Source organism: Ranitomeya variabilis, chromosome 2, assembly GCF_051348905.1.
Source record: "Ranitomeya variabilis isolate aRanVar5 chromosome 2, aRanVar5.hap1, whole genome shotgun sequence".
NCBI classification, from domain to species: Eukaryota; Metazoa; Chordata; class Amphibia; order Anura; family Dendrobatidae; genus Ranitomeya; species Ranitomeya variabilis.
Genome location: NC_135233.1, coordinates 471,035,917 through 471,051,354, shown reverse-complemented (window position 1 = coordinate 471,051,354; position 15,438 = coordinate 471,035,917). Strand labels below are relative to the sequence as shown.

At 42.9% G+C, this 15,438-nt stretch overlaps 1 protein-coding gene across 4 annotated transcripts in view; it reads right to left on the bottom strand.

Moving 5' to 3' along the window:
* LOC143806800 (inositol-trisphosphate 3-kinase B-like) overlaps positions 1-15,438 on the bottom strand; it is a 96,118-nt gene that overhangs the window by 16,946 nt on the left and 63,734 nt on the right. For all 4 annotated transcript variants that reach the window (XM_077287725.1, XM_077287727.1, XM_077287728.1 and 1 more), the window contains exons 3-5: positions 7,065-7,149; positions 3,384-3,597; positions 2,051-2,255 (exon numbers count right to left, since the gene is read on the bottom strand). In XM_077287725.1, the coding sequence (XP_077143840.1) occupies positions 2,051-2,255; positions 3,384-3,597; positions 7,065-7,149 (504 nt within the window). The remainder of the gene's footprint in view (positions 1-2,050; positions 2,256-3,383; positions 3,598-7,064; positions 7,150-15,438) is intronic.

The window sequence follows — 15,438 nt, the reverse complement described above, 5'->3', positions numbered from 1 at the left end:
CCTTGGAGACATGTTGTCAGTAGTTTATAGAATAAATGAAGTACGGTATTTACATTTTACTCAAAAATATACCTATAAAGAGAAAAAGCAGACAAAGTGAACATTTTGCAGTGGTCTCTTAATTTTTGCCAGAGCTGTATACTCGGGTATAAGCCGACCCAAATATAAGCCGAGGCACCTAATTTTGCCACGCAAAACTGGGAAAACGTATTGACTAAAGTATAAGCTTGGTCTGCACGTCTCCCTCATCCCCATCCTGGTCTGCACGTCTCCCTCATCCCCATCCTGGTATGCACGTCTCCCTCATCCCCATCCTGGTATGCACGGTCTCCTTCATCCCCATCCTGGTATGCACGGTCCCCTCATCCCCATCCTGGTCTGCACGTCTCCCTCATCCCCATCCTGGTATGCACAGTCCCCTCATCCCCATCCTGGTTTGCACGTCTCCCTCATCCCCATCCTGGTCTGCACGGTCCCCTCATCCCCATCCTGGTCTGCACGTCTCCCTCATCCCCATCCTGGTCTGCACGTCTCCCTCATCCCCATCCTGGTCTGCACGTCTCCCTCATCCCCATCCTGGTACGCACGGCCCCCTCATCCCCATCTTGGTATGCACGGTCTCCATCCCCATCCTGGTATGCATGTCTCCTTCATCCCCATCCTGGTACGCATGGTTCCCTCATCCATACCCTGGTATGCATGGTCCCCTCATCCCTATCCTGTTATGCATGGCCCATTCATCCCCATCCTTGTATGCATGGCCCACTCATCCCCATCCTGGTATGCACGTCTCCCTCCTCCCCATCCTGGTATGCACGTCTCCCTCATCCCCATCCTGGTATGCACGTCTCCCTCATCCCCATCTTGGTATACATGGCCATCATCCCTATCCTGGTATGCATGGCACCCATCCCCATCCTTGTATACAGGGCCCCTTCATACCTATCCTGGTGTGCATGGCCCCCCATCAGAAAAACATTACAAAAGAACAAACCATCCTACTTACCTTCCCTGCGCTCCCTCAGTGTTCTACTCTGAGGTCAGCAGCAGATTTATGCTTGTAAGCAGCACATGGCAGGGATGTCATGCGCTGCTTACAAGCAGAGAACAGCTCCCGGAATACTCACTGCTCTCCCTGCCAGGAATATGGGCGTGGATGCAGTGAATATTCATTGATCTTTATTAGCGGGCACAGAAACCTCAGCCGCTGGCTTGCTGCAGTGGCTGGGCAATCACTTATGCCCGCTACTAAATGGAATAAATATTCACTGCTCTCCACTCGAATGGGCATGGAGAGCAGTAAATATTAATTTCTCTGTAGCAGTTAGCTGCAGCAGCCGACTCCTGCCTCCTGTGACCCGCTGCTCTGCTGCTGCCTCTTTGTCTTATAATCTGAAAAATACTGTATGTGAGACCCTCACTCGAGTATAAACTGAGGGGGGATTTTTCAGCATAGAAAAACTCTGCTTATACATGAGTATATACAGTAAAAAGAAAGGAAACTGGACGTGACCTTTATAAATTGTTCACGTAAAAAATAAGAGACACAGATTACATATGGATGACAATATGGATGGAAATTTTTTATTTTATTTCTGGATGTAAAATGGACGATTTTGCGTACACTTGTCCCAATCTGGCCTAAATGTGACTGTACTGCAATACCAGACCACAGCCAAAGGAAAAAATTGGCACTGTTTCGCAAGAAAAACTTTTTTTTTTCTCTTTTTTCTTTTTCTTTATCCTACTCTCATACAGTCCCCATGACACTGGCTGGAAACTTCAGAGAAGTTTTGTTCATGCAGTACTTTACAGAAAACTTTTTCATACCTGTGCTATACTCGTAAATACTATTGTGCAAGAATGACACAGCAGGAAATGGCATTGTTGTTTTTTTAAGTGAGATAGAAAGTACTGTCATCTGGAAGGTCAAGCGCCATTAGGGTTTCTATTGTTTTCTTCTACACCGTGGTATTCCGATTCTTCTTCTGTGGGTTGCCCAGGTTCCCGGAAGCCATTGTGTATTTATTATACTGTAACCGTGACTCACCGTGACACCCTCGATGCGGAATCCCAGCAGCGCCGTGGAGCTCACGCTCTCCCTCCACTGCATGTACCGAGGTTTTGTGACTGCTTGCTGCTTACGTTCTTCTGGTGTGGGAGCTTCAGGGTCCAGCGCCACCATTTTATTATACATGTCTTTCCGCGGTGTTGGTTTCAGAAGTGCCTTGGCCAACTCCTCTTCTAGATATGTCCTGAAACAAGTCCGAAAGAGACATTAACGTTAGTTATATCCCAGACTTTAAAGGGAGTCTGTCTGCAGAAAATGACTGTTCAAACCAAGCACTGGTGCTCAGTGCACTCTTGGTTTTAGTGATGGGCAGTCTGGCTCTTTGCCAATAAAATCAACATGGTCCGATGAGGTAAAAAATCTGCCCACCTACAGCCAACCATTAACGGAACATTTCTTAGGGTGGGCTTTCAATTTCGTTGGCATCTGAACACAGTTATGCTTACTACCAGTGAAAGCCATTCAGAGACTACAAGAAGCTGTCACTGGGTGGTCGGCTCTCCTCGTTCACAGGGGAGCAAACAACCCATCACTACTTGGTGTGGCTGAGCAGTTCAGTGCCCTATCCCACTTGTTCCCCATCTTTCTCTATCCTTGAGTGAAAGTCTGTACAAGGTGGTGATGCTCTCAACTGCTCAGCCATGTCAAATGTACACCAGTGCTTGGTTTGAGCAGTTATTTTCTGCTGACGGACCCCCTTTAACTATTCCCACCAATGCTAGTCAATAAAACAGTCAGGAACGGAAATAAAATTACTCAGAGAGGTTGGATTGGCTTTAGTGGGCGGAAATTTAGGCAACCAATTCTAGTGGGGGAGATGAAGACATGATCTCTAGAAGAAAGCTGAGAGTATGTGTGACGCTAGTCACTACTCATGTATAAACCACGAGGCTGAGTAGTCAAGAGGTTCGAGGTCAAAAGCCAAGAACGTATGTCACAGACAGAGGTGTGAGACAGAGGCATAGTCAGGAAACGGTCCGAGATCAATATTCCGAGAATGTTGCAGATCAAGGCAAAAGGCCTAGGCAAATGGATGGTCAAGACAAATCCTTGGTTGAGCAGCAAAAATCAGAATATCAGGCAAACATATTTGAGCGTTGTATGGTGGTATTATATGGGCTGTTCATTCTGGTATGATTTTAATCCTATGGCAGTATTACGTGTACACTGTGTAGGAGTATTATTTAGGTATGTAGCTTACAAGCTAAATCTATCTACATGTAGAACATTTCCCAGGCATTTATTTTCTATAGAGCGACCTTGTGTACAGTAGAGAAAGAAAAAATCAAGATGAATATTAAAAAAATTCTACCGAATTCCAATCTTGCAGTCCATGATGCTGGGTCCTTCAAGGCCCATGAGCAGATCTTCCATCTTGATATAAGTCTGCTCATCTCTCTCCACCAGTCCATAGTAGGTGGGAACATACGGCCGGAGCACATCTTCCATAAGGGCCACAAGGCATGCATTTTCTATAGGACTGAACTTCTTAAGGATGTGACCTCTTTCACTTGCTTTGAAATTACCTGGGATAATGAAAACAGGAATTAGTATGGAAAGAAGTGTCAGACCCCAGTGAGAATCTCACCAGCTCGTATTCGGAGTATTTAATCTGAGAAGTGTGATAATGTAGGGGTGTCCACTGTCACCATTACCTAGGCCAAGTGGAATATGTTAGGCCAACAAGAGAAATGCAGGGATAAACTAGTTAAAATTAATGAAGCTTCCCCTTGTAGAGGCTCATTCACACGTCCGTTTTTCATGCACGAGTTCCATCCATGATTTTCATGGATAGAACTCGTACCTATACTAGTCTATAGGGCATGAATTTGTGATGCACACAAAATCGCAGAGATATGTCCAATATTGGTCCAAGTGTAAGATCGGCAATGCAAGACTCTGGATCCCTGAAACATCGGACCGCACCCGGACGCCATCTGTGTGTTGCCCATTTTTTGATAAATGATACATAAAAGAAAGTGGACAAACTTTTTTTTTTTTCTCATCTGAGAAAAACTGGTTAAAAACTTGGACCAAACTCTGAAGACACTGCTCAAACTCTGATCAAAGTCACTGATGAAACTTGATTTGTTTTTCTTGTACATGAAAAAAAAACAAAAGTCTGAATGAGGCCTATGTCCAATAGCTGATTCTAATATATCCCTAAAAATGGATCCTCTGTAAGGGAAATTTAAAGGGGTTATTTGGGACTATTTATTTATTTCATTATTACAGGCCTAAAAACTGTCTATTGTGCCCGGCGCCGATCTCTGCCGACACAGAGAGGTCACAGATCACTCCTGCTGGTGATTCAGTGTCTTCCGCTGATGTCACTTCAACAAGGAAGCTTCTCTTCTGCTTTGTTGGTGGGGTGTGAATGCCGATGTCATGCTGATTGACAGCCAGCTCCCTGCTACCTAACTGCGGGGAGCCGGCTGCTAATCAGCCTGACGTCAGCAGTCACAAAACATCGACAGAGTAATCCGGAAGAAGATCTGCTTTTGATGTGGAGCAGCTGAATCGTCGGCAGGAGCGGTCAGTGACTGCTCTGAGCTGGCGCCTTGTAGAACAAGAATGTATTTGAATCTGTTAGCATCTACCTGCCTATTAGTTTTTAGGCCCATAGTAAAAAAAAAAATAATAATACTCGAAAACCCCTTCAAAATTTGTTTTGCACCATTGAAACTGTGTCGGACTGCGCTTACTTCTGTGCCATCCCACCACTGCACTTTATAATGGTAGAATATCCTCCACAGGAAACATTAATGTCACCATGTACCCAACCATGAAATATAAAAAAATATAGATTACTGTAGGTGAAGGAAAAGATAAAAACTAGACTCCAATCATTTCCACCCTATGTTTTTTAGGGGGTCAATAGTATTCTCCAGGGCTCCGTTATGGATACAGTACTGGTCTTGAAGATAGTAATAGCAGCTAGAAGAACACTGTTTTAGGTCTAGAGGTCAACGAAAACCTTCCAGACTGAAGAATTGGACGGATAAAACTCCTCCGAACTATTAGAGAATCAGGTGAAGATTCCAAGAAATCGGATTAGGAAGTTTACAGGAATCTGGGGAAACTGTGAACATAGAATAGAAAGTGATCATATTTGGTTTTTACTTATTCCCCCCTTTCTTTTTGATGATCTTTTGTTTTTTTTACCTCCCATCTGCCCGGTGTTGCAGTAGTGAATTTGGTTAGTGGGTGCATTGGAATAGATGGGATTTATTGTATGGCGCATTGACAGATATTACATGGGTTATCCCATCATTGGTGGATCCTGAGGACTGGACGCAGGCTCCGTAGAACTAAGTAAGGAACACAGCCGAGAAACTGTAGCAGTTAAGAACTGGTCGTCCCATTACCTATATCTGAACTATAGCTGTGCTTAAAGGGAACCTGACATGTTAAAAATGGTACCTGCTCAGCAGGTAGGATGTTATACAGCAAGAGGAGAGATTTTTGGGGGAGAAAAGTTTCACTAAGGCTTTTCACACTAGCGTCGTATGACGCACGTCGCAATGCGACGTACCGACGCATACTGTGAAAGCGCCGCACAACGGGGGCAGCAGATGCAATTTTTCCACGCATCCGCTGCCCCATTGTGAGGTGCGGGGAGGCGGGGGCGGAGTTCCGTCCGCGCATGCGCGGTCGGAAATGCTGGACACGACGCACCAAAAAACGTTACATGCAACGTTTTTTTGTGCCGACGGTCCGACGCAACCGTCGCACGACGTGTGGCAATGAGTCGATAATGTCAGTCTATGGAGAAAAAACGCATCCTGCAAGCAATTTTGCAGGATGCGTTTTTTCTCCAAAACGACACATTGCGACGTGCAGTGCACGACGCTAGTGTGAAAGTAGCCTAAACTGTGCAGTTTACTCATAAAAAATCCCTGGTGTTTGTGTACATAGGAGTCCAGTGGGCGGTGCTACTCAGTGATTGACAGTCTTCCCTGTACAGTGCAACTAGTAGGACCGCCCACTGGAGTCCTATGTATACAAACAAGTCATGCTTAAACTTTTCCAACAAACCCATGTATCATTCTGCTCAGCTTCTTCTCTACACCAGATCAGACTCCATGTACGATGTTATAGGTTCCCTTTCATCTATCTTTACATTTTTTTTGTGCTAAAGATATATATATATATGTATACACATAAAGAAGCATGGAATGCACTATTTCAAGGGTCTCGGTTCATGTTTACAGATCTGTCTTGAAGATTTCTCTGAAGAGGAGCTGAGCTTAACGACTCTTTTTGTCGCAGCACACTTGACACTTGGCTCACCTCCATGCTGACACTTGAAGAGAAAACTGAATTCTAGAAGCTTTACCATTTTTTATCTGCCAAGACTGAAGGATCCCAAGTTTTAAGTTCAGCTGTGAAGCCCAGAGGCTCCTCCTCGAATCTAATTTTTCACTTTACACATAATCCTCATGAAAAGTTGAGCAACTTTTATAGGTAGCCATGCAAAAATATTTTGCTATTTGAGTAAGCGATAATTTTTACAGTGGGACAATCTCTATTCACAGCACTTTTTATGAAAGTGGGATTTTTCACCAACAATGACTAAAAAAAAATATTAATAATTCAAAACTGCAATACTAGATGCAACCAGTAGTAAAGAGTGGCCCTGTTTACAGGGAAAAAAAAAAGGGTTTCTGTTTACAGACTTAAAAAAACTTATCGGTAGAACAAGGACATAAAAATAGCATCATACCAACGCGCAAAACACGTTTTGACCAGACTACGAAAGTGTTAGGGGGAAATACAAAGCACATTTTGAATTACATTTTCACATTTTCTCTGAATTCTCTTAGCGATAAAATTGTTTGGTAGAATTTTGGACTGTTGCATATTACAATTTCCCTTTATATTTCAGAGGAAATTTTAGAAACTGTTTTGGGAAAATAATATATATTTTTGAAAGTAGTTGGAGAGGATCAAAAAAAATTTTTCCACTACCATTCGTTGTAAACCTTCATACCTTCGTGACCAGCCAACTGCACCCAGGAATTCTGTCGACGAAGGGACCAATGCACCATCGTGAAGAAAGTTTTCCATGATTTGGTCTAGAAAAGAAATTATTATTAAATTAGTAAAAAAAAAAAAAAGGCCATAAAACGCTCATTCTATATTCCCGTCATTTATGGCAGCCATTTTCCTAAAAATGGTCAGCGCTAGCACTACTGAGCTGTAATCTAACTACACATTTTACTCCTTGTCAGTTTTAGATCATCCTGTTCTGATCTACTTCCAAAACCAATTTTTATGGCGGTCCGAGATCTATTTTACCAATATAGTGATACAATATAATGCTAGTCCCAGAGCAATGTGCACAATGACAGCGCGCTCTCCTGTTGCCAGCTCAGATCAGCACTAACAAGCCGGCAACAGAGCGTGTTGTCAGAATACCCAGAGTGTAAAGGCCAGTGACATCATTTGCGGGAGCAGCGCTGGTTTCTACACATGGGGGTAGTAGGACAACAAGCTTTCTCTTGCCGGCTACAGAGAGTGTGCTGTCATTGTGCACATCACACTGGGACTAGCCCAACCCCTGAAACGGAGATGATTCATGACAATTCGTATCAGAGAGGGGCAGAGGTTGTGGCAGTGACCCCAGACTCTGTCCCCCAATGACGCTTCATTTGATTATCCTAGCATGCACTGGGATTCTCAAACGAAGTGTCATCAAAAAGGAAGTAGGAGGGAAAAAAAGAACAGCAGTTAGATTGTTTAGTTAGGGAATGGTAGATAATATTTTATTCAAGTATATTAGAAAATAGTTTAGATAATGGCACTAAATAGATTACTTTGGACTTTGGAACACCCCTTTAAGCCTGATCCTAATGTTGGCCCTATTGTTGCGCGACGCTGTATCTCACAGGTTGGAGTTCTCTTCATCCAGGGTAAACATTTCCAGGGCGGTTCAGAAAATATCTGTTCCACTGCTGCCCTTTTCAGTATTATTATTATTATTCCATAACAACACCGATCCTCCACCCTAACAAGATGTGCTTCTTGATAAAAAAAAAAAAGTTACAAAGTCTGTTTCTCTATTATTCACCTTTTAAACTATTTTAACTGTGGATGTATCAAAATAGAAAATCAGGGGAGTGTAAAAGAGTAATATTTTTGTGTTACTTGGCAATGGATTCTGATAAGCGTGCCACTACCTGAAAAGAATGCTGGCCTGAAAAAAAAAGCGATTTTCTTGTAGTTTCCAGCATCATTTGATAGAACCTTAAAATAAACTAGGCAATAACTATGTCAAAATAATAAGTAAGGGGTCATGATTTACCAGTCGTAATTCTGAGCCCACCAATATTGTGTTTTCTGCCTATGCACAGTGTACATGGAAAGCTGCCAATCAGTACTGTGGGCAGGGTTCTACACAGCTCAGCATTCTGAGCACTGCTAGATCTGCAGCAGAGAAAAGAGTGATTCTATCACAACTGCAGAAAGCAGCCCAGTAAGTGACACATCACTGGAATCAGGGTCTCTGCCCCTACATCATTCTGCTCTCAGATTACATAGCAAAGTCCTGCTGACAAATTCCCTTCGAGTCCTCTAATTTTTTTTTAAATTGTGCTAGGGTATAAAGGAAAACTCTGTGCAGACACTGAGCAACTAGGAAATACAGATAAATATGAGTTCTAACACTTACAGTATTATGAATGCAGCTCTAGCCCAGCAAAATTAAAGGAAATCTGTCACTAGGTTTTTACTACCTTATCTGAGTGCAGTATGATGTATGTTGCAGAGACCCTGATTCTAGCGGTGTATCGCTTACTGGGCAACTTGCTGTTTTTTTCAGCTGCAGATCTAGCTGTTCTCTGAATGCTGAGCTTTTTATAACCCCGCCCAAATCACTGATTGGCGATTTTCTGTGTAGACTGTGCATAGGCAGAAAGCTGCCAATCAGTGGTGGGGCGGGGATGGACTAGGGATAATCTCCTGCTGTAAAACAGTGATTTTATCAAAATATACTCTGATTCTACACTATGATGCTCTCAGATTAGGTGTCAAAATCCTGACGACGGATTCCCTTTAATGAACTGTAACACAATGAGATTCTTTAGAAATGTGAAACCTGACATCTGTTGTCTTTGGTCGGATCGATGATCAATATGCAAGTTACAGACATTACAACATCACTAAGAAAACAAAGCGAGTAACAACTGCCGCCTGTTACAACTTGCCCTAATGCAGTCTACTCATTTACTCTGACTTCTACCTAAACGATGACTACTATTGTTTGTATGTCTGTTTCGAATAAAACGGTGTGACAATCTATTTATCGTCCAAACTCCCGAATGGTAAAGCTAGCTATACTTAGAAAATTATTGCCAACGCATAGGGTTCACAAATGTTTCTATCAGACCTAATTTTCCAATCAGATCATACATATTTTAACGTTACTTCGACGATAAGACATTACTTTGGATATGCATTTGCTAATATGGTGCTGTAAGTTGGACTGATCATGGAGCACTATCAGTGGAAGATTGGCATCTTTTTAATATGGCTTCCATGGACAGACTATGCACTAGCCATGCCAACTGGCAGATCTCAAGGGTCGCCTTTGCCTTAGGTCCAGCACAGGTATTTGGAGTTACATAGGGCCCCTGGGTTGGGTCCATGAAGTGGCTGCTGGCTAAAGGAGCGAGCAGGCAAAAGGTGATCAGAAAGCTGCGTCTATGCCAGGAGGACAGGGACAGGAATAAATCTGTCAGGCAGAAGGATAGCTTAAACATGGGCTGAGGTTAGAAATGGGAATCGAAGCACCTGAACGAGAGCAGAAAAACTGGAGTGAACCAAAGCAAGTATAAACTATAACTGGCAACTCTCAGCTATAAAATTACAAGACCACTGCAAAATGTTGTTTGTCTGATTTTTCTCTATATAGGTATATTTTTGAGTAAAATGTAAATTGTTCAGTCTATAAACTTCTGACATGTCTCCGAATTTCCAAGCAATACATTTTGTATTTTTTTTTTCTGAAAAGAAGAAATGGTCAAAAGTAATGCAAAGAAATGCTCAAATAATGCAAAGAAAACAAGTTCAGAAGGCCTGCTGGAGGTCATTTTGCAGGGCTCTGGCAGTGCTCCTCCTGTTCCTCCTTGCACAAAGGCTGAGGTAGCGGTCCTGCTGCTGGGTTGTTGCCCTCCTACGGCCCCCTCCACATCTTCTGGTGTACTGGCCTGTCTCCTGGTAGTGCCTCCAGCCTCTGGACACTACGCTGATAGACACAGCAAATGTTCTTGCCACAACACGCATTGATGTGCCATCCTGGATGAGCTGCACTACCTGAGCCACGTGTGTGAGTTGTAGAGTCCGTCTCATGCTACCATGAGTGTGAAAGCACAACCAACATTCAAAAGTGACCAAAACATCAGCAAGAAAACATTGGTACTGAGATGTGGTCTGTGGTCCCCACCTGCAGAACCACTCCTTTAGTGAGTGTGTCTTGATAATTGCCAATAATTTCCATCAGTTGTCTATTCCATTTGCACAACAGCATGTGAAATTGATTGTCAATCAGTGTTGCTTCCTAAGTGGACAGTCTGATTTCACAGAAGTTTGATTTACTTGGAGTTATATTCTGTTGTTTAAGTGTTCCCTTTATTTTTTTTGAGCAGTGTATATATATTAAATGCACAGTTACAGCTGTCAGCCCCGGTCAACCTCTCACATCTTTCATCATAGTGCAATGACTTGTGTTAGATTCGCATGAAAGAAATTTACACTGGGAATCACATGTTTAAAATAGATGAGAAAGCAACATAAACTATCAAGCGTGAGAAAGGAAAATCAGGAGGAGGATGTGAGGAGGCCCTGCAGCCCACTCAGCCATAATGCAGATCTATAGGCCTCCTCGCTAAGCATATCTCATCCTGGACTGATCGCTGCTGCAGTCCGGGACAATAAAGAATATTCCTAGATGGAGAATTTATCATCCGTCTCAGAACATTACTGTAGGTAATGTGGACCCACTCGGCTGCTAAGAATTTGACTTTGGGCTAAATCCGGGAGCAGAGTCTATAAGGGGTGTACTCTTTAACCTCTATTCAGAAATCTGGACTTTTCGACAGGGAGTTTCCAAAAAGCAATGTCTGAAAGTAACAGCTGAGGAGAAACAGCACAGATGACAGCAGCCCAAGCGCCAAGTCAGCAGATGTCATTGTCAGACAGGCAGAAGTCGGAGCAGACAAAGAGTTTCCAAAATGAAGACACTGGGCTGGCAGAGTTCACTCAGCAGGTGGAAAGTCAAGATGGTCAGCCGATAATTACCGTAAATGTGGTCAATTACATGTGGTCTGGTAAAATAGAAAATTACAGTAGAACATCTTCGTGGCAACCAGAACCTTATGGACCTTATTCCTTAGGCACTGGTGATTGGGTAATGGTCACATTGGAAGCCAGGTGGTTAGAAGTAGGACATGTATGGTATACCATGCCTGGTGTAAGTGCACCCACAGTAACTGAGGTCCCTGTATGAGTAAAGGAGGATCCTGGACAGGACGTTCCAAAACCAGGGAGTGGCGGTGTACAGGAGTGGGGGAAAAATAGCTAGGGGTTCGCCATGCTGCTTCCCAGGAACTTCCAGCGGGTGAAGACCGGACAATTATGTTATGGGGTATTTTTGGCGGACGCTCGTTGGTGGGCAATGGATGACTGACTTTATAAAATGATGCAATAGTTTTTATCTCACAGTAATTTTTTTTTTATAGCCACAATAGGAACTTCCAAACATTGAATTTGCCTGGAAATTACTAACCCTGAGTGTATCCAGCTTGTGCCTGATTTATACTCTTGATTTCATGTTCCTGCGATTGTTTAAAAAAAATTGAATAATGGAAATAATTTGTCAAAATAGCAGTGGCCTTTGCATGAACTGACTCTGAACGTGAGGATAATGTATCGTGATACGCACAGCATTGTCCGTGTGCTCACGGCATGGGAAGCCGTGCCTCGCTGTTCTGCAAATATAACGGCTATTAATATAGAGGGAGCCACTCGGCAAAATGGGAGAGGAACATGTGAACCCGTCTGAGAAAAAGATCTACGGTACTTGTTGCACCATGTTTCTTCATTCTTGAAAGTCTCTAATGATTCTACAACTATCATCATCTTCAACAGGCGGAGACAACTACAGATTATGTTCTGTTCAATATTTTCAATTTTTGGTAAAGAGGAGGGTGGGATCTAATGATTAGCTCCACTAATTTCTAGTTTTCTATTAATATTCCATCTAATCAAGAGACAACATCACCACTACACCAGAACCTACCAGCATCTGGCACGGGAACCTGACCAGTAGTGGCCTGAGCCTGAAGAAGAACAATAAATGGGCCCTCTGCAGTCCAATAGCTCATCATGATGTACAAATACACCTGGTTTGGAGGCGGTAGTGGCCCCCAAACCTCTTGGGAACCGGTGAAGCTGCATAAGTTGCACCAATGGTATGTCCACACGCGAACCTGACAGGAGAGCCATGGTGGCAAACCATGGTCAGAATCCATCAGCTGTGGTATCTCAGAGAAAACATACTTTGAAAAGCCGCCTGGGAAATTATGGTTGACTAGTCCGAGGCAGGAGCACGAGGGCTTTTCCTCTCCCCAATCTCACAGACTGAGAAGTCTTGCCCTGTACACACAACCATCAGACTATGGGAGTGGAGCGGGGAAGAAGGAATAACACAGCCAGTGTCTAATTCATGCTACCTGTGGTTTGGGTAGCACGAATCTGCCATCAGGTTTCCTTTATACATGCAGGAAATTGTGAAACATTTCCAGAATCTGGAGCATATGGGTTCAGTGACAAGAGGTTTTACAGGTCTGCACCATAGATCTGTAGGTTCTCCACATGCTGCTGTATGGTGCCTCCAGAAGATACTTTCTGGGGAAAGAAAAGAAAGAGGTGATCCCTGTGTCACACCGCAACCTGCAGGTGAGGATAAGATGGAGAATTGGTCGCTCACCTGAGTGGGTTGTGTGCGGCACAACTCCAAGGAAGAGTGTATTAGATTCCGCTGATGGGTGGAGGTCATGACAAGCAAAAGTGAAGAGAGAAGGGTGGTGAATCACGGGCGCTGCCGCTAACACAATTGATTCCAAGCCGTAAGCAGTAAGATAGTCACAGTTTTATTCATCCAACGCGTTTCGGAGTAGATTTGACTACTTCATGCAGAAGGAGTAAAATCTACTCTGAAACGCGTTGCACAAATAAAGCCGGGAATTTTTTGTATCCTTACTGCTTGGAATCACTTTTGTCAGCGGCAATGCCCGGGATCCACCGTCTCTCTCTCCTCTCATATTCTCATTCTTGGGGAGAACTACCCTGTAAAATCCTAAAGCAGAAAAAAATCCCAGACTGGAGACCCACAATTAGATCCACAAAGCATGACGTGGATTCTGTGGCACATTTGGTGCGGATTTCGCTGAATGTAAGGATGAAATCTACAGTGAAAATCTGCACCAAGAATTCACATCCTGCAAAATTAAAAATCCACAGGAAAATTCTGCACAGGAATTGTCAGCAGCGAGTGGATAAGATGTTCAAAATCTCATTCACTATGCTGTTGCTGTAATCCACTCTGGATTTTCTGTCCCCCAATCCAGACAGAAAATCTGTAACATGTAAACAAGCCCTAGTGGAGCATTGCAGATTTTTTTTTTACCCACTGATGTGAATGAGGCCTAAAATTAATCAAAATTTACTTTCCCTGGATCCTACAGTATGCAGACATTGCATGGATTATTGGTGCCCTATTTCAAAGCTAACTGAAGCAAGATCATTGGAATTAATATGTAGCAAGTGTCTCAACAGGCTCTTGCTACAGATCAGGCGTGATGAGCAGAGCCATGATTTCTATGATAGCTGTATTTTCTGAGTATTTAAAGAAAACCCATCAATTGCCATAAATGTGTTTTTTTATATATTTGTTTTTTTACCTAGTATAAATTCCGTTGTTTTCCTTAATTGTTTCTTTGTTCCTGAGATATGGCCCTCTCTTCTCTGTATATAAATTAAGTCTACAGGTCCTTCTCAAAAAATTAGCATATAGTGTTAAATTTCATTATTTACCATAATGTAATGATTACAATTAAACTTTCATATATTATAGATTCATTATCCACCAACTGAAATTTGTCAGGTCTTTTATTGTTTTAATACTGATGATTTTGGCCTACAACTCCTGATAACCCAAAAAACCTGTCTCAATAAATTAGCATATCAAGAAAAGGTTCTCTAAACGACCTATTACCCTAATCTTCTGAATCAACTAATTAACTCTAAACACATGCAAAAGATACCTGAGGCTTTTAAAAACTCCCTGCCTGGTTCATTACTCAAAACCCCCATCATGGGTAAGACTAGCGACCTGACAGATGTCAAGAAGGCCATCATTGACACCCTCAAGCAAGAGGGTAAGACCCAGAAAGAAATTTCTCAACAAATAGGCTGTTCCCAGAGTGCTGTATCAAGGCACCTCAATGGTAAGTCTGTTGGAAGGAAACAATGTGGCAGAAAACGCTGTACAACGAGAAGAGGTGACCGGACCCTGAGGAAGAAGTGGACTGAGTCTGGTGTGGAAACATCCAGAGCCACCGCGCACAGGCGTGTGCAGGAAATGGGCTACAGGTGCCGCATTCCCCAGGTAAAGCCACTTTTGAACCATAAACAGCGGCAGAAGCGCCTGACCTGGGCTACAGAGAAGCAGCACTGGACTGTTGCTAAGTGGTCCCAAGTACTTTTTTCAGATGAAAACAAATTTTGCATGTCATTCGGAAATCAAGGTGCCAGAGTCTGGAGGAAGACTGGGGAGAAGGAAATGCCAAAATGCCTGGTATTACTGTGCTCAATTGGCCTGCCAACTCTCCTGACCTGAACCCCATAGAGAATCTGTGGGATATTGTGAAGAGAAAGTTGAGAGACGCAAGACCCAACACTCTGGATGAGCTTAAGGCCGCTATTGAAGCATCCTGGGCCTCCATAACATCTCAGCAGTGTCACAGGCTGATTGCCTCCATGCCACGCCGCATTGAAGCAGTCATTTCTGCCAAAGGATTCCCGACCAAGTATTGAGTGCATAACTGAACATTATTATTTGATGTTTTTTTTTGTTTGTTATTAAAAAACACTTTTATTTGATTGGCCGGGTGAAATATGCTAATTTATTGAGACAGGTTTTTTGGGTTATCAGGAGTTGTAGGCCAAAATCATCAGTATTAAAACAATAAAAGACCTGACAAATTTCAGTTGGTGGATAATGAATCTATAATATATGAAAGTTTAATTGTAATCATTACATTATGGTAAATAATGAAATTTAACACTATATGCTAATTTTTTGA